General features: G+C 45.1%; 1 protein-coding gene across 2 annotated transcripts in view; it reads left to right on the forward strand.

The window, feature by feature from the left end:
* The window catches only part of CTNNA1 (catenin alpha 1), a 124925-nt gene that overhangs the window by 82450 nt on the left and 22785 nt on the right, over nt 1–19690 (forward strand). For both annotated transcript variants that reach the window (XM_060232955.1, XM_060232948.1), the window contains 4 exons: nt 5460–5552; nt 6364–6520; nt 8523–8723; nt 9949–10100. In XM_060232955.1, the coding sequence (XP_060088938.1) occupies nt 5460–5552; nt 6364–6520; nt 8523–8723; nt 9949–10100 (603 nt within the window). The remainder of the gene's footprint in view (nt 1–5459; nt 5553–6363; nt 6521–8522; nt 8724–9948; nt 10101–19690) is intronic.

Consider the following 19690-nt stretch of genomic DNA (forward strand, 5'->3'; position numbering starts at 1 on the left):
AAGAAGAAATGGAAGAAAACAAGACATTGGATTTCAATCCTGCCCTTCATGCTGAATCTCATAATCTTAGAGTGATATACAAGATACAACAATCTCCCTAATCTCTTCCCCTCTCAACAGACACCGTAGGTCCCAAAAACCAGACCAGGAAGGAGCCAGATGCCCAAACACCACACACCCCACAATCAGGTGCTCAGGTCACACAAAGATGGCCTGTGGCAGAAGCAAGTAGAGGAACAAACAAAAGGTTTTCAAAAAGTTAAAAAGAAAAACCTTCTAAAAATTCCCCAATCACTGCAATCAGCACAAAAAAGGAAAGATCTCACCAGTCAGATGAAGTGAAGTCCAGGTCCAGGATTCAGGAATACTGCCAACCAGGCCAGAGAGCAGAATAGCAGAGCACTGCCAAAAGCAGAAGCTCACACTCACATAGTCTCTATGGCGGCAGCAGCAGCAATGGAGTCAAGGGGACAAGAGATTGTTAATAAATATCCTCTCTCTGCCCATGAACAGAACAGTTTGAAAATAAATTATTCTGTTCTCTGATTGGATTGAGGGGGAAAACATGCAATTCCATTGGAGAATGGCAGTTTCTCCCTTTCCCCTACCATGCACAACAAAAACAGCCCTTCAGGATCCTGCAAAGCTATGCCTTTTTCAAAATGCATGATCTGATTGGTCAAGGGCCTCCTCACACACACCCCCCCTCCTCACCCCAGCCAGAGGTGGGAAAAGCAATTACAGACTGCCTTTTCCCTTTCCCCTTTGCTTTCTGTGGACAGCAGAACTTTACAGAATATTTCTGAATACCACTGAATTCAACTACTCGGCATTCCAGAAATAGGCTCAGATGCCTATCTGGAATTCCCTAATTCCAAATTTTACCAAAAAGGCTGTTGTTCGGTAAATATTTGATAAACCCTTTACTGAATTGACAGCCCTACTCACCCACATATTCTCATATATAACATCTAGCTTTCTAGTTATTGCATCTTTAACTTTGAAATACAGGTTCTCATGAGTTGTTTCTCAATGGGCTAGTTAAAAAGTAGAGTTCTAATTAACAGCTCTGCTGCTTTCCCCTCTCCATTTAAAAATATTCTTTATAAAATATAGTTTAAAAATATGTTTGCAGATCAATTGGTCAGCACACCTGTTGTAGCTTATGTGAAACACTGCTTTAGACTGTTTCATCAGACTTTGTCAAGATTTCTTTATTACAAGCCACAAGGATTTTTGGGAGCTTTGTGTATTGTTTTTAGTGGGTTAATGTGGAGCTTATGTGCCTTTGAAACCATGCTTTAGACTGCTATATTACTCATTGTTTGGCTTTGACAAGGTTATTGTCTCTTCAAATGTTGGAGCTAAGTGCTTGAAGCACAGTGTGCCAGGAATAGCCGCAACCACCAGCTTTCTTAAGTAGTTGATGTGTTTTTGTAATCTCGAGAAAGATAAGAAAAAACACACGTGGTGTAAAGTGTTATTCAATGTACTTTTATTATAATCGTAAATATTTTTGACCATCTTTTTTCTCAGTGTTCATTTGAGCTTTTCTTTAGCCATTTAAACCTAATAGCTGACAGTCAGGTCCATTGAGCTGTCAGGTTTAAATGGCTGGCAGCAATTTGCACAGGTCAGTGTCAGTCCGTCCCTCCCCCCCCCCCCCGGGGGGAGTGAAACAGATTGTTGAAAAGGCTTGCAGCCATTTTATTTTATTTATTGCACTTGTATCCCGCCCTCCTCAAACGAGCTCAGGGCGGCTGTTTTAGTCTAACAGCAGATGGACACACCCATCCCCAGTTAGGCTAAAATGTCTGGAAGCCAGTTCAATGATCGGAGCACAGTGGATGGGTTAAATGGCTGTGAGCCATTTAAACCTAACAGCTGATGGGCAGATCCATTGGGTTATCAGGTTGAAATGCTTGGCAGCCATTGCATAGGCTAGTTTCACTTCCTGCTGCCAGCAAAATGGAGGGAGGCAAGATCTTCCCTCCCCCTTCCATTCTGCTGGCCTTGGGGAACGTTCTCCCTACAGGATCAGCTCCTGGAAGAGCCATTGGGGAGCCATTTAATTGCCAAAAAATAGAGGGTTATACAACCATTAAAGACTCCATCCTTTGCACCATTTGTTTTGCCAGCCACTTAAACCTTGCAGTCCAATGGGGCTATCAGTCAGGACCCAATCCTGTGGGGAGAACTCTCCCCAGTGCCAGCAGAATGGAAGGGGGAGGGGTCTGATATCTTCCTTCCCTCCATTCTGAGAGCCCCAGCTGAGCCTGCAGGGAACTCACACAGCTTCGAGTTCACTGACGCAAGACTTAGCTTGCAGAAGCTATTTAAAGGGGACTTTTGCAAGCCAAGCCAGTGAACTCAAAGTGGTGTGAGTTCACCCACCCACTCCCTTTTTCATTATGCCCTCTGAAGACAGTCCCCATAGGATATAATGGAGCCAAATAAATTTGACAATCCTAATTATTAATCCTAATATTTGGGAATATCAGGAAGTATTGATGCTTTTTGGGTTCAGTACACCCGAACCCAAAACAATACTTTTTTTTTTTTGCACACCCCTAGTACACAGCTCAGCCCCATGGCACAGAGTGGTATAGCTGCAGTACTGACTGCAGTCTGAGCTCTCTGCTCACAACCTGAGTTCGATCCCCATGGAAGCTGGGTTCAGGTAGCCGGCTCAAGGTTGACTCAGCCTTCCATCCTTCTGAGGTTGGTAAAATGAGTACCCAACTTGCTGGGGGGGAAGTGTAGATGACTGGGAAAGGCAATGACAAACCACCCCATAAAAAGTTTGCTGTGAAAACTTCATGATGTGATGTCACCCCAGAGTTGGAAAAGACTGGTGTTTGCACAGGGGACTACCTTTACCTTTAGTACACAGCTAAAGAGCCCTGTGGCGCAGAGTGGTAAGCTGCAGTATTGTAGTCCAAGCTCTGCTCGTGACCTGAGTTGGATCCTAGCAGAAGCTGGGTTCAGGTAGCTGACTCAAGGTTGATTCAGCCTTCCATTCTTCCTAGGTTGGTAAAATGAGTACCCAGCTCACTTGCAGGGGAAGTGTAGGTGACTGGGGAAGGCAATGGCAAACCACCCTGTAAAAAGTCTGCATGATGCGACGTCACTCCAGAGTCGGAAACGACTGGTGCTTGCACAGGGGTCTACCTTTACTTTTAGTACACAACTAATATGTAGCAAGCTAGCATTTCAAGGGGTACTCTCCATAGTCAGTGGAGCCCCGTGGCGCAGAGTGTTAAAGCTGCAGTACTGCAGTCCTAAGCTCTGCTCATGACCTGAGTTCGATCCCCAGTGGAAGCTGGGTTTTCAGATAGCCGGCTCAAGGTTGTCTCAGCCTTCCATCCTTCTGAGGTTGGTAAAATGAGTACCCAGCTTGCTGGGGGCAAAATGTAGATGAATGGGGAAGGCAATGGCAAACCGCCCCGTAAAAAGTCTGTCATGAAAACGTTGTGAAAGCAACATCACCCCAGAGTTGGAAATGACTGGTGCTTGCACAGGGGACCTTTCCCTTTCCTTTTTCCTCCTCAGTCAATATGCTTGGAAGGCCCGAAAGTCTTTAAAACGTCCCACTTTCTTTCCCTTCAACTGAATTATATTTTTATGTTCAAAGAACATTATTTTTATATTTGAGAAGCTGCTGTCCTTAACTCCTCAACCATCTTCCCTTAAGTGCATATGCTCAAATAAGACAGTTGGCAGCAGAGGTTTTATCACTTAACTATAACCCTCATTATTAAGTGATTCAACTCAATAGGATTCTTAAACGTTAATATTTTCCTTTCTTTTCCAACGCAGAGTTGGCTTAAATAAATTAAAATAATCATCTTTGTTAATCAGATGTCTAAAAAGTTTAAGCTTTCATTCAAATATAAAAAAAATGTTACATGTATTTCTTGGATCTTTTTTAACCTCATGATAAAAAAACAGAGAAACAACAAGGGAAACACGCATAGCATGTCAGATTTGTATTATTTAGGTCCACTTTGCTGCTGCTGTTGTTTTCTTTTTAAAGATACCAGCAAATTATCATGTTGTGGGCTGGTATGTTTTACCTTTACTTAATAAACCTTGATTTTAGCAGTTAATAGTGTTTGTAACAGATGTCCAGTTGATATTAACACCTCTCTTCAGCTAAGCTTAAATGAACATAAATATGTATTAATGTTCATCCTAACATTAAAATTATTAATGAGCCACATAGCTGTAAGCTGGGAACAGTCCCAGATACATTTCTATCACTGGAAAAGTATCCCATCTGTACAGTGTGTTGTTTACGAGGGTATAGATGCCGGAATATGCATGTCAATTTTTGGGGCTGAGCAAAGGGGAAGCCAGGAGCCTCCACAGCAAAAATAATGGAACGTTAATGGTAAAGCTGAACTCCTACCCGTTGCTTTTCAACAAGGCAGGGAAAAGCATATCTTATTCTTATAGACAAGAAAAATCTTTACAAAAACTAGTTTACTGACCATAGTTTTGACATCATTTGAGAAACTGCTGAAAGGAGGCTTCCCCCCCTCCTATCTGCTCTGGGATAGAACATAGCATTCTTGTCTTTTTGTACTGATTTTACATATTTCTACACTCAGATTTAGGCTTTAAATAACAAGCTGTCATTCACCTGTCAGTTAATAACTATAAACCATTTTAGAATCCCTCTTCTCAGAACAAGTTCCAAAATATAGAACACTTTCACTTAAAAATAACACTGCTTTGTGTGCCCTTTCATTACACTCCCAGAAAGCAAATGGAAGGACTTGTCTCTAGCTAACAGTGTAAGGCTCCCAGCAAATCTCTAGAAACCTCCGGTTGTCATCTTTTTTCTGCACCAGTTGGCAGCAATATAATGTGTTTTGTAGAATTCTTGAATGCACAAAAATGTCTTGCACATGAGTGGAGGATGTTCCTACACCAGGCTATGCTTTTGAGAGGCCAAATGGTTAAGTGAAGCAATAGACTGGAGTTCTGGATGCAGTTTTAGCTATATGTGTGTTGTGTTTAGATTAGCCCAGTGAACTGGCTTGCACATGAGACGTAATGTCATGATGACTTTCAGGAAAGGACTGACAAAGGATTGCTGTCAGATGGTGATCAGCTTCTTCAACAGCTGCGTTTCACAAATGTACAGCCAGCACAACATATATGTAAAAAAACAAACTGCTCAGTGAAGTGTTGCTAAATAGTGCCTTTGGCTATTTGTTTGGAGGCTATCATTTAATTATAATAAATGAGAGCTTTAAATCTGTTCCCCAAATAAATTATTATTTTATATTTTGTGTCCTTGAGAATGGATCTTGCTTATTGGAAGAGAGATGCAAACTACATTAGTTTCCTTGTGAACTACCTGAAGCAATAAATATACAAGATTTTTTTTAATTCCAGATGCTAAGTTCAAACAGGTTCACTTTCTAAAGCTCCTTTCTTTTTATGCATAGGTTGCCAACTTGGCCTGTTCCATCTCAAATAACGAAGAAGGTGTGAAATTAGTTCACATGTCAGCAAGCCAGCTTGAAGCACTCTGTCCTCAGGTAAATTAACAAGCAAATGAAGTTGTGCATCAATCCTGTGCTTTGTCTCCTGTGAAAAAAGGAAAATTTGTATCTACTGGTCTTGTACAATGCTGTGACCAGATCAGGGGGTTGGGTTGGCTGCTTTTTCAAGTGGATATATGAAAGATAATGTAACTACCTGGTGTAACTTTAAAACTTGAAGTACATTGGCATTTTTAGTGTGTAAGTCTGGAAATGTCATTTCTTTCAAACATGACCTCTGTCAAAGTCAGTTCTTAATATGGGAGCTTAAAAATGGCTCTGTGTTGAGTCACAGCTTATAAAACCCTCAAACATCTACCAGACATTTAAACACTGTCATAATCTTGAAGTCATTAACACATTTAATCATGACAGATCCAGGTGGATAGCCATATTGGTCTGAAGCAATTCTTGTTAGTTACTTGCCGTAGTAATATGTCCTCTGTTATCTTTTTGTTACTGTCATGATTTTTAAAGACAGTAAATAACAAAGTAATTAAAAAAAAAAGCAAACACCAAGATATTATCTGAAGGCAGAACATAAGCACGAATTCTGAAAGTAGAACATTAAAATGTATTTCGATTAAGAATGAAAAAATTCTCTCATCTTCTTCCTTGTTTTACTGAGAGCACATGTAGCAAAAAATGGTGCTACAATCAGTAAACCCCAAGCTTGAATCTCACCATAGGAACCTTAGGAAAGCCACTCTTCTTCTGCCTTAAGGTTTGCTAATTAATTCTCAGTTTCATAAAAATGCAAATCTGAAAATTCAGTGCTAAAACTTAAGAACCTTGTCCTGCATTACAGGTTATTAATGCAGCATTAGCTTTGGCTGCCAAGCCACAAAGCAAGCTAGCTCAAGAAAACATGGAGTTGTTTAAAGAGCAGTGGGAAAAGCAGGTCCGTGTGTTGACAGATGCAGTGGATGACATCACTTCCATTGATGACTTCCTGGCAGTGTCAGGTAATGAACTATGGTTGGCAAAGATTCTTCTCAATCTAGCTTTATTGCTTATCAAACAGTGGCACTGGTGTCCTGTCTTGCTGCAGGAATGTAGCATGTGTTTCTGTAGGCAAGAGCCTATTCTGTAGGCAAGAGCCTATTTTGTCAAATATGTGGACAGCGAAAGTATCTAGTGCAGAACAAGTGTTGACAAATCCATGTGTATCTACCTTAATTTACAATAAGATACTCCAATCAGCTGAAATTAATGAAGCCCTGAGCGTATAAACTTCTTGGAACATGTAGTATTGAGAGCTTTTAGCCCACAACCTGTTGAGCTGTAAAAGCTTTCACATTTGGTCCTCGCCCACTATTACTTCACATTAGGGGACAGCTGGGATTATAAGGTCATTGACACTGCCCTGGCTGGGCAAATTCATTTTCCCATTTGTCAACATTCATGGTGTCCCCAGCACAATATCTCCTCAGTAACTAACTTCAAACAAGACTCTCAGCTCTTTCATTTCATTGATTTCTTTGTGCATTATCTATACATGCTGCAGTATGGTGAGGCTCATTATGGTTGTCTTGTGATGAGTGATACCAGTTTTGTAAAATAAGTTAGCTTTTGATGTACAAATGCTTTTTCTGTACATTTTTAGGAAGCAAAGCTATTTATTCTACTCAGCTTATTTGCTGACACAAATTGTTTTGGATAAATGAATAGAGTCAATCTAGATTCTGCCAAATTAGCATGCTGTGTCCTTACAGGCTGTATCTTGAATTATGTATTTGATTCTATAGCCTGCAGCCAGGGTTCTGTTTTCTGTCTTTTAAAGTGCCTGGCTACTGCATGTACTTTGGAGGAGATAATGGCAAGGAAGGTATTATGACCTCATTCTCAGAAGAATCAGCGATGATAGAAGCTCAGATTCTTGCTCTATGCAGAACCCTGTTCTCCTTCCTTATTAAGTCACCTTTGGCTTCAGTCCTATTGTGTTGCCTGCTTCTGTGTGTTTTCCTTAGCCCAATAGTCATCCCACAGTGGCCTAAACTTCGTTAAGATTTAATGTTATGCTTAACTGGGGCTATTCTTCGCTGAAAATATTCTGAACAAGTATTTTCTTGATTTCACTCACAGTTAACAATAGAATCATAGAGTTTGAAGGAACCTCCAAGGTCATCTAGCCCAACCCCCTGCACAATGCAGGAAATTCACAAATACCTCCCACACAGACACATACATCCCCAGTAACCCCTGATCTATTCCCAGAAGATGGCAAAAACTTCCAGGATCCCATGCCAAACTGGCCTGGAGAAAAATTGCCGACTGACCCCAAAGTTGCAATTGGCATTTCCCTGGGCATGTAAGAAAAGGCCACAAGAACTAAGCACTGATGCAACCCTTCCTACTCTCCCTTTCATGATCTACCTAAGCTCACATAATCAGCATTGCTCTCAGATGGCCATCTAAAAACCTCCAAGGAAGGAGAGCCCACTACCTCCTGAGGAAGCCTGGTCCACTAAGGAACCGCTCTTAACTGTCAGAAAGTTCTTCCTAATGTTGAGCCAGAATTTCTTCTGATTTAATTTCAACCTGTTGGCTCTGGTCCAACCTTCTAGGGCAACAGAAAACAGTTCTGCACCATCCTCTATAACAGTCCTTCTGTTCTGATCAAATAGTTATTAAACATGTGTTCAAATATTCAATTGGACTGCAGCACTCAGTTGCCAGATTGATATATAAACATATTGTAACACAGTCATATTTTTATACCCACATATCACATGAATGACTTTAAACCAGTAGATGATTAAAGTTGAAAAATGGAAGTAAAGGAATTCTTTATGCATGGGAACTCTATAATCAATTTGGTTCATGCTCATTGCATCAAGTGTGTGTGGCTTTTGACACCTTAACCATTTTTATTAATGCTTTTTAGAAGTGAATTTAAAGCATACTCTTGTTGATGTAGTCACCAGGGGAAATTTTTACATTCTGAATTCCTTTTTTTACCACCAGAGAATCATATTCTGGAAGATGTAAACAAGTGTGTCATTGCTCTTCAAGAAAAAGATGTTGATGGCTTAGATCGCACTGCCGGTGCAATTCGTGGCCGTGCAGCCAGGGTAATTCATGTTGTCACTTCTGAAATGGATAATTATGAACCTGGAGTCTACACAGAAAAGGTTCTAGAAGCAACAAAGCTGTTGTCAAACACAGGTAAACAGTTTCATCTAGTTTTTCAGTTTTAACCTTTTAAAAGTATTTGGAAAAGTATCTATATTATTAGCTACTGTAGACATACAGAAATTCTCTGTGTGTTTTGGGTGTTATTAGTGTTTTGGGTGTATTAGTGTCAAGATCAGTCCCCTTACGCTCAGTGTTTTTCCTGGAAAGCTGGCTTCAATGTTGCCTTAATCTTGTATTGGTGTACCCCATTCAAAGTACAGAAAATAGAGTCATCAGGAAGTGACAGACTTGTGGAGACAGGATATAACAAGTGTTCTATTAGAACAGTTTTCTCTGTGTAGAAGCAGAATGGCGTGGACTAGGGTGAACTGGCTTTAAATGGTGCATTTAAAAAGTGTGCATTTTAATGCACATTTCTATTTTTCTGGCCTTGAAATGTGCCTGCACTGTCAGAACTATCAAATGCCAGCCAGCCACCAGTTATTTATCAGCATAATGTAAAGGCATATTTGAAAAGTCTGCTTCATCTTTAGGCCTTTACAGAAAACCACAGTGGGCACTTGGTTCTTTCTGACCTTGAGTTAAGATGAATTAATCATAAAAATCAATACCCTAGTTCAGAATAATTTGTTGTTCTGTGCTGTATTCAGCTCAAATGCTGTGTTTGTGTAAATTGTAAGCTTCAACTTATAAGAACATGTTGAGGCATCTTTGTGCTGAGGCTATAGTATTGTATAAGGTGCCATAAATTTGATTGCATTTTTATGTATACTAAGTGTGTTAGGGCACATTTTTAAAAGGTTGTAATCAGTTCAGTACTAGGTTCCAATGTCCTTAGGGAACATTAAGCAAAACTTTGCACAGATAAGACCTACCCTGTTCCATTCCACAAGGTAACTGTGCCAATTCCCAGTGTCACTGTAGCAGTGGATTATACCTGCTGCAACCCATATAAGATTCTTATGCAGCCTATGGCCGGTTTGCCACATTGCCAGTTACACATTGATAGCTTTTTAGCTTTATTTTTTTTCTGCCAAGAAGCACTCTGTAGTATATACAGGCTACCACATATTTGGGCTTAACATTCCTTAATGAATCTTTAATTCTAGTGAGGAGCACATGGATTGAATTCTATGCAGAGTAATGTTTATGGTTGGTTTTGGTGAAATGAGGCAACAGAAACCCTTGCCTTGCTGAAAAATTCATTGTTGCATTCTGGTTTCTAGAATTTTTGTATGTTCTGTGTGTTCCTCAGTTATGCCACGTTTTACTGAACAAGTAGAAGCTGCTGTGGAAGCGCTGAGTTCTGACCCTGCTCAGCCGATGGATGAAAATGAATTTATTGATGCTTCTCGGTTGGTGTATGATGGAATTCGTGACATCAGAAAAGCTGTGTTAATGATTAGAGTAAGTGAGCAAGCCTCTACTTGCTTGAGACTGCATTCTCTTTTTTCTTAACATATTTTATTAAAAGCACACAACACTAAATAATGAATCCATGCACAAATCTCCACAAGCCATGGAGCTTATTATATCAGATAGAGCTCCCATCCTATAGAGCTCATTAGTCCATACTTCAGTCTACAGTTGAGTAGCTGTCCTTCCTTCAAAGAAGGAAGTGCTTGGCTCCCATGCCAGTTATGAAAGCAGCACAGTAGGGCCATCTGCAGAGGATAGGAAAGGTTCTGCTTATCTTCCCCTGTTCACCTCCAAAAGGAGGGATAGCCCCAAGCTTCTTGCTTTCATTCAAACGTAACACATTTGCTTATTAGTTTACTTAACACACACACCTACTAACCTGAAGACTCAGGATTTGAATCCAATGCTTAGTCTTCCAATTAGCAGGCCCCCTGGAGGTCCTGAGTTGCTTTTAATGAGATGAGAAATATCAATATAGCATTTTAAACCTGGAGTCCTAAAGATCAGAAGACAGTAGTGGGTAGATAAAGAGCTAGTTCCTTCCTACTATCCAACCCAAGCAGGAGTTTTTCTGGGGCTGAATCTGAGGGTTTTAGGAGCCATCCTGCAGTTTCTCCATTGCAGAAACAGCAATATGGGCCTTAAGATCCGCAAGTTCAGGAAATCTGGTTTGTGAATGAAGAGCTGTAGTGTTCAGCTTGCTCTGCATTTGTTCCATAAATTCAGCTCAGCATGATTGGAGGAGTACTTTAGGAGCAAACTAAAAACAATCTGCAGCCTTTTACTGAAAGTTCCTTCTTTTGCCCTCTAATAGTGATGTGGGTGTCCCCTCTGCTGCTGATGGAAGTAAGAAAACAGGGCTAGGCACAAGGGGGAAGGAGGCTTCTGCATACCTGGGAGAAGCCCCATTCAGTCATCTCTCCAGGCTAGACATACCCAGCTCCTTCAGTCTTTCCTCATAGGACTTGGTGTCCAGGCCCCTCGTGCCTCTGGCAAGGATGAACCTTGTAAATTAAAGGCTCAAGCCCCCACCTATCTTTGACTCAACAGCCAGAGCAACAGCAGAGGGTGGGGCCAGCAACTACCCCCAGGCAAGCAAGCTCTCCTCACTCAGCAGCAGCAGCACAAAAGACACACAAAAGCAATCAGAAATCCTTCTCTAGCATGCACCAAGCACTCACAGAGTTCTCTCCCCAGCAGTTTTAGAAAAGCAAATCAACACTCACCTTACCAGCAGTTCTGTCCTAGCTCCAAGCACTTTCCTCTAATGCAGCTGAGCCACTTCTGCCTCTGGCAAGGATGAGCCTTGCAAATTAACTTCTGTTGATACAACCCAAAATCACATTTGTCTTTTTAGCCACCACATCAGAATTCTGACTCACATTCAGTGTATGGCCCACTAAGATCCTAGATCCTTTTCACACATACTACTGCCAAGACAAGTCTCTCCCATCCTATAACTATGAATTTGATTTTTCCTACCTAAATGCAGAACTTTACATTTATCCCTGTTAAAATTCATGATATTGTTTTCCAACCTGTCAAGATCATCCTGTATCCTGTCTCTGTCTTCTGCTATATTTACGACAATTTAACAAGCATTCTCTCTATTCCTTCATCCAAATCATTTATAAAGATGTTGAACAAAACAGAATCCAGGACAGATCCTTGAGGCACTCCACTTGTCACTCCTCTCCAAGAGGATGAGGAACCATTCACAAACACTCTTTGGGTGTGATCTGTCAACCAATTACAGATCCACCTAACACTAGCAGGATCCAAACCACATTTTACCAACTTGTCAACAAGAATAGTATATGGAACCTTATCAAAAGCCTTACTGAAATGAAGATATGTCTATAGCATTCCCCTGATTCACCAAGGTAGTAACTTTCTCAAAAAAAGAGCTGAGGTTAGTCTGATATAACTTGTTCTTGAGAAACCCATGCTAGCTCTTAGTGATCACAGCCATCCTTTTTAAATGTTCCACAACTGACTGTTCGATTTATTCTAAAATTTTTCCAGGTATAGACATCAGGCTGATGGGTTAGTAGTTACCCGGATCCTCTTTTTTCCCCCCTCTTGAAGATGAGGACAGTATTTGCTCACCTTCAGTTTTCTGCCATTTCAACTGTTCAGGGAATTCTCAAAAATAATGGCTAGAGGCTCAAAAATTACTTCTGCAAAACATTATAGTACCCTTTGATGCAGTTCATCTGGCCCTGGGGGCTTAATTTCATTTAAAGAAACTAGGTGTACTGATCCTAGGCTACAACACTCTTCTTCATACCAGTTGCCTCCTGTTAGTAGATATACAAAGGTGTGGAACTGAGGATCTTCTTCGTGGTCTCTGTGCAGTCCCACACATGGGTCTTGCCGCAGGCAACGGATCCATACCTCGGAGCTCCAATAGCTCGCCTATAGCGTCTTTTTGGCGCGCTTTCCTCCCGCCCTGGGGAGCAGGCAGCGACCGCGCATGCCTAGAGCGGGGGGAGAGCGCCCATTCCACTCAGTTTCTTTCCTACCGCCGCCCGGACAACACCCTCCTCGCTGCGTTCCTCCTTAGCTCGTCCATTACCTCATCCTTTCGACTTCTTTTCTTCACCTGGTATCGTATTCTTCTTCTTCTTATATCCCTTTTCGTCCCGAAAAAATTTAAAAAAAAAAAAATCCGTTTCTGCGCTATCTTTCCCCCCTTTCTCCCTTCCCTCCCCTCCCTTGTCCGGAGCGCATGGAAGGGAAAGTTACCTTCAAAAAGTGCACGCGCTGTGGGACCAAAATCCCCTCCTCAGACGGCCACAGCCACTGCCTTTTTTGCTTGGGGGAAGCTCACCGAGTCGACTCCTGCCCTCACTGTGCGAACTTCGGCAAGCAGGCCCGGAAGAACCGTGCAGCCAGGCTCCGGAGTTTCCTAATCAAGTTGTCCCTGAGGGCTATGCCCGCGTCGGGCTCGCCGCCTCCCCAACAACAGGCGGGAGATTCGGCTTCTACGGACGTGTCTCTCTCTAAACAGAAGCACAAGTCCGAGAAAAAGTCATCGAAGCACGCCGGGACCGGCCATAAGGCTTCGAAAAAATCGCGCCATCTTGAATCCACGGATCCGGCGCCCAAAAAACCTCGTCGTTCCGAATCGGCTGATTCGGCTCCGAGGAAACTCCACCACTCGCACTCGGCTCCTAAGAAGCCTCGGGCTCCAACCTCGACTTCGACGTCTATGGATCCCGCGGCCCCAACGCAGCCCTCGCTTCCGCTTGAATTGTCGGCTCCGTCGGACGTCATCACCGACATGCCGCAACTGACACCTCACTCATCCACAGCAGTAGAGGTTATACCAGTCCACTCTCGTTCACCTTCGGTGCACAGCGTGGTTCCTACCGACTTTCTAGAACCCGACCTGACTACCGATTCTACTCAGGCCTACCTTAAACCTCCGCTTCGGATCGGTTCCTTCCGAGATATCGGGATTTCTCCCCTGTATAGGGACTCAGCTACTCAGGCTTCAAACCAAGGTCGCTCTCGTTCGCCCTCCCATCGAGTCCGATCCCGGTCGCCGCCTCTCAGAGGCCGCTCCAGATCGCCACGTCGGCGTCGAGACTCCGACTCCTCGGGTTACTATCAGGACTACTACGCCCCTTCAAGGTACGACCGCCACTACTCTCGGTCTCCTTCGCCTAGACGCCGGCCTTACCATCGTCCTTCTCGGTCCCCATCTGTGGAGGGCTCAGGTTACTCCCCGTACTCAGCAATCCGGTACGAGGGCTCTCCTAGACCCCGTGATCGACTCCGTGATTCCCCACGACGACTCCATGATTCTCCACGACCCCGTGGTCTCGATCGGCTTCCAGATTCTCCTCGACCCTGTGACTTCTTTTATCCACGGCCCCGCGATCAAGAGCGGACCCGAGAGCCTGATTACTCTCGAGATCGGATCCAAGAACCTGATTACTCTCGCTATTCCCCTCGACTCCGTGATCGGCTTCGGGAATATGTACGCCACTCCAATCTGCAGCGATCCCGGGACCACTACCAAAGAGAGGGCGCTAGGCCGCGCACTCCGTCAGCCTCGGCTTCGATTGCTCCTCCGGTCTCCACTCCTACGGATCAGCGCGATCAGATAGCAAAGCCTAAGACCGTTCCTTCGGACCCGATCCCGCCTCCACATCCCCCGTCGGGTGACGATTTCCGTTCCGACGCCGACTCGTCAGCATCATCAGACTCTGAGGACCATCCAGACTCGGTAGTCTCGGATTCGGCGCCACAGCCCCGACTCTCTCCATCAGATGCGTCCAAGGCCTATCTCCATCTAATCACCACCATGGCTGAAGCCTTGAACATTACTCTTCCGTCGGACTCACCTAAGGTCTCTGACATCGTACACGACCTCGTACAAACGGACTTTCCACCTGGCTCATTGCTTCCTATGCTACCGGTGCACCTCGAAGGCCTCCGCGAAACCTGGGACAAACCTGCTTCAGTCCCACCCACCTCTAAGCGCTTTGACTCTCTCTACAGAGTTCACGCTCCTGAGGCTAAATTTCTTGCTTCTCATCCAGCACCCAACTCTATTATTGTGCACTCAGCCACTAAGGCTAAGCCCTCCAGACATCCGACACCTCCAGACCGTGAGGGCAGGAAATTAGACACCCTGGCCAGGAAGATATTCAACCTTGCCTCCACAAATTCCAAGCTGAACAACTATTTAGCTTACTTTTCAGCTTACGTCTTCAACTTGGCCAACCAATTTACGCCTCTTATTCCATCCCTTCCTGAACCTTCCCAAAGGACGGCCTCCGGCTTGGTATCAGAGCTGTCTAGAGTGTCGAAGCAACAGATCAACACCATACGCCATGCTGTCTCCTGCTCTTCCAGGGTCTTTGCGTCCTCTGTTGCCTTGCATCGCCACGCCTGGCTAAGGTCCACCAATTTGCAACCGGACATTAAGCAAAAGATCGAAGACCTCCCCTTTGATGGCCTGGGCCTCTTCCATGCTTCTACTGACGAGGTCCTCACCTCAGTAGATGACGGGCGCAAGCGTGCGAAGCGCTTGGGAGTCTCCCAACCGTTCTCCCAACAGTCCAACCGTACAAAACCCTGGAGACCATCATTCCAGAGGCGTCAAAGGTCACCTAAACGTAATGATTTCTGGAAGAGGAAGAGTGGACAGCAGAAGCCTCAGTTTCAACAAAGGCCTCGGTCACAACAGCTCAAAAAGTCCTCCCTTCCTTCTAAGCAGTCTCTTTGACTTTCCTCACATCCTTCCGGTTTTCCACACACGTCTGTCACCATTCCTTCCCACTTGGAACTCGATAACAACCGACTCCTGGGTGCTGACCATCGTGCGCTTAGGTTACGCAATCGAGTTCATTTCTCCACCTCGCCACCACTATTTCATAGCTACCCCTCCGTCTTCTCTCCTCCATCAGGAGATTCTGGACTTGCTCCACAAAGACGCCATAGAGCCCGTCTCTCCCCTACATCGAGGGACAGGCTTCTATTCAAGATACTTCCTAGTTCCCAAGAGGGATGGAGGCAGGCGTCCCATTCTAGATCTAAGGAAGCTCAACAAGCACATCGAATACAGGAAGTTCAGAATGATCTCCCTGCAGTCCATCCTGCCCCTTATTCCCAGGAATTCCTGGATGGCTTCCCTAGATCTTCAGGACGCTTACTTCCATGTGACCATTCGACCTCAACATCGGAAGTATCTGCGGTTTGCCATGGGCCGGGACCACTACCAATATGTGTCCCTACCTTTCGGCCTCTCCACTGCGCCCCGCGTGTTTACCAAGTGCATGGCAGTGGTGGCAGCTGCGCTTCGCATTCGGAACATCCCAGTCTTCCCATACATCGACGACTGGCTTCTTGTAGCTCCGACCCAACAGCAATTGCAGCACAACCTCGACACAGCTCTCACTCTCCTGAGTTCCCTGGGCCTTCGCGTGAATGCATCAAAGTCACACCTCACACCTACCCAGGACCTCAAGTTTATAGGCGCCCTTCTATGCACCTCCCTGCATCGTGTCTTTCTCCCCGAGGATCGGGCACGGACTATCATTGCCCTAGCCAGGTCAGTTCAACAACAACCTTGTCAGTCTGCGTTCACAATCCAACGCCTGCTGGGCCTTACGGCCGCTACAACATCTGTCCTTCACTTTGCCAGGCTACGAATGCGACAACTACAGATCTGGTTTGTACGAGCCTACCACCCTCAGACACAACCACAAAGTGTTTTGCTCACTGTTCCACAGAGAGCGCTTCTATCTCTCACGTGGTGGACTGTACCCAACAATCTCCTCGAGGGCAAGCCGTTTCTACCGACTTCCCCGACGGCCACAATAACAACAGATGCCTCCAAGTGGGGATGGGGAGCCCACCTAGAGGACAAAACTGTCAGAGGGCTTTGGACGACCTCCGAGAGACTCATGCATATAAACTGCTTAGAACTGATTGCGGTACACAGAGCTCTTCAATCCTTTCTCCCACTGATAAGGGGCCGACATGTTCAGATCTCTACGGACAATATGGCAACTGTTTATTACATAAACAAGCAAGGGGGCACCAGATCCCTCCGTCTCTGCCGTATAGCCGTAATGCTCTGGGAATGGTGTGTCAAGCACAACATATACATGACTGCCATTCATCTTCCCGGTGTGGAGAATACTCTGGCCAACTCCCTCAGCAGGATTCGCATAGACGACCACGAATGGTCCATCAATCCGACCTACCTTCGGCGTATCTTCCGATGCTTCGGAACACCCAAGGTGGACGTCTTTGCATCCAGGGACAATGCCAAATGTCCTCAGTTTTATTGCAGGAGGGGCAACGACGCTTTTCTACACAACTGGACAGGTCCCCTTCATTACTTCTTCCCACCGACTCCCCTTCTGACACAGGTGCTGGTGAAGATAGCACGGGATGGCACAGACTGCATCCTCATTGCGCCATGGTGGCCTCGGCAACCGTGGTTCACGAAGCTTCTTCAACTGTCCCGCCACACTTTCCGCCGGCTTCCTCCGGTGGGCGACCTTCTCTCTCAGGCCAGAGGTCAGGTTCTTCATCACAACCCGCGGGCCCTAGCTCTGGCAGCTTGGAGAATACATCTACCTACCTCTCTGCAGAGGTAGCCAATATCATCCTCAACGCAAGGAAGCCTTCCACGAGACTTTCGTATCAACGTAAATGGAAGCGCTTCTGTTCTTTTGCGACATCTAATCATCTGCAGCCGGAATCTGCACCTCTTAACCTGATCCTGGATTATCTACTTTCTCTACAAAGATCAGGACTCTGTTATTCCTCCTTAAAGGTTCATCTTTCTGCAGTTTCTGCGTTCCACAATCCGGTCGATGGCAAAACTGTGTTCTCCCATCCTTTATGTAAGTCCTTTCTTAAGGGCATGTTGCACCTCAACCCACCTGTCAAGCCCTTTGTTCCGGCTTGGAGTTTATCGTTAGTCCTTTCCTGCTTGATGAAAGTTCCCTTTGAACCTATGGCTACCATAGACCTCAACCTTCTTTCCTGGAAGACAGCATTGCTGGTAGCCCTTACCTCAGGTAAACGGGCAAGTGACTTATGCGCCTTCCGTTACGATCTTCCCTACACCATCTTTCACAGGGACAAAGTTGTTTTGCGACCGGACCCTGCGTTCCTGCCTAAGGTTGTCTCCCAGTTCCACTTATCAACCTCAACTTCTCTACCAACGTTTTTCTCCAACCCATCCGACCAGGGACAACGAGCCCTGCATTCTCTGGACGTTAGAAGGGCTTTATCTTTCTACCTTGATCGTACACAACCTTTCCGTAAGGACCCTAACCTGTTTGTGGCCTACGGAAACCCTCACAAGGGACACAAAATTTCTACCCAAAGATTGTCTAAATGGGTAGTCAGTGCCATTAGGTTGTGCTACGAACTGGCTAAACAGCCTTTGCCCAAAGGTCTTAAGGCCCACTCCACAAGAGCGGTCTCGACGTCTTCGGCCTTTCTGCAAGGCGTCTCCCTAGAGGACATTTGTGCGGCTGCATCGTGGTCCTCTCCATCCACGTTCGTCTCCCATTATGCTTTAGACATTCGTGCGAGACGTGACGCCTCCTTCGGTCAAGCGGTCCTCAGATCCATCTTCCACTGAAGTCAGGGGTGAGTGCATCCGCTTCCATCTCTATGTTGCATACTATGTTGCATAATATGATGTGATTGCATATGTTCTGATTGGGTTATGTGACTAACTTTTTCTTTCCCAGCACCCTCCTCCAGGACATTTAGCTGGCTAGTCACCCATGTGTGGGACTGCACAGAGACCACGAAGAAGATAAACAGGTTGCTTACCTGTAACTGATGATCTTTGAGTGGTCATCTGTGCAGTCACACACGCCCACCCAGCCTTCCCCGCTGCTGGCCTCTTGTAATTGTTGCTTAACCTTGTATAGTGTCAGTGCCAACGGCGGCTGGAAGAAACTGAGTGGAATGGGCGCTCTCCCCCCGCTCTAGGCATGCGCGGTCGCTGCCTGCTCCCCAGGGCGGGAGGAAAGCGCGCCAAAAAGGCGCTATAGGCGAGCTATGGGAGCTCCGAGGTATGGATCCGTTGCCTGCGGCAAGACCCATGTGTGTGACTGCACAGATGACCACTCGAAGATCATCAGTTACAGGTAAGCAACCTGTTTTTCCTTAGTCCTTCCTCATAGCTTCTCTTACCCAAATAAAAGAGCTGTAGAATCTGCATTGCGGCACAAAGTGTTGAGAAGCTGGCAAAGACTCTACCAATTGTCTGCCTCGTCTCCCCAATAAAGGTGCTTTGTAAAGGCTCCTTATAATTGGAATGATAAGGAACGGTTACCCTGAAATTTGAAAGAATTATTCTCTGTGCTCTGCAGACAGTCTTGCAGGGGTGTCAAACTCATGAGGGCCAGATCTGACATAAATGAGACCTTGTCCGGTCGGGCCATGTCAGGCTGGGCCTTGTATGTACCTATTTAAAATTAGGTAGCAGAGATATAAACTTTATAAAGGACACAGACAAGCACGTTTTAAAAAAACTTAAAATAACACATGCTTAAAACATTAGCACATTGGTCTTAAAGGTTATTTCTTTGTATTTCTCCCATGGGATCCAGGAAGCTGGGCAAAGAAAGCTCTGGTTCTTTCCTTCCATCCCCAGGAAACCAGTAGGGGGGAGGAGTCTCAGCTAATAGAAGGAAGAGGCTTGGCTCAGTAGCTCTGCTTTGTGATTGAAAGAGCCTGGCAAAGCCAGCTCTCCCTTTCCCCCCTTCCTCTCCAAGGGAGGAGCCTCAGCCAATGGAGAAAATAGAGGTTTTGCTCTTTAGCTTCTCTGCGATTGAGCAAGCCTGGCAAAGCAAGCTGTGATGCAGAAGGAAGCAAGAGAGAGGGAGAAGGAAGCAGATGACTGCCAGTTGCTTGGGGGCCTGATAGGAACCCTCCAGGGGCCTGATTCAGCCCGCAGGCCACATGTTTGACACCCCTAGTCTATAGTATCTCAGAGTTAAAGCAGTTAATTCTTGGCTGAGGAATTTTAATCAATCTGTTCTTCTGTAACCAAGGATTGACTGTGTTTCAGTTGGGGCTGTCCT

This window comes from Heteronotia binoei, chromosome 1, assembly GCF_032191835.1.
Source record: "Heteronotia binoei isolate CCM8104 ecotype False Entrance Well chromosome 1, APGP_CSIRO_Hbin_v1, whole genome shotgun sequence".
Lineage (NCBI taxonomy): Eukaryota > Metazoa > Chordata > Lepidosauria > Squamata > Gekkonidae > Heteronotia > Heteronotia binoei.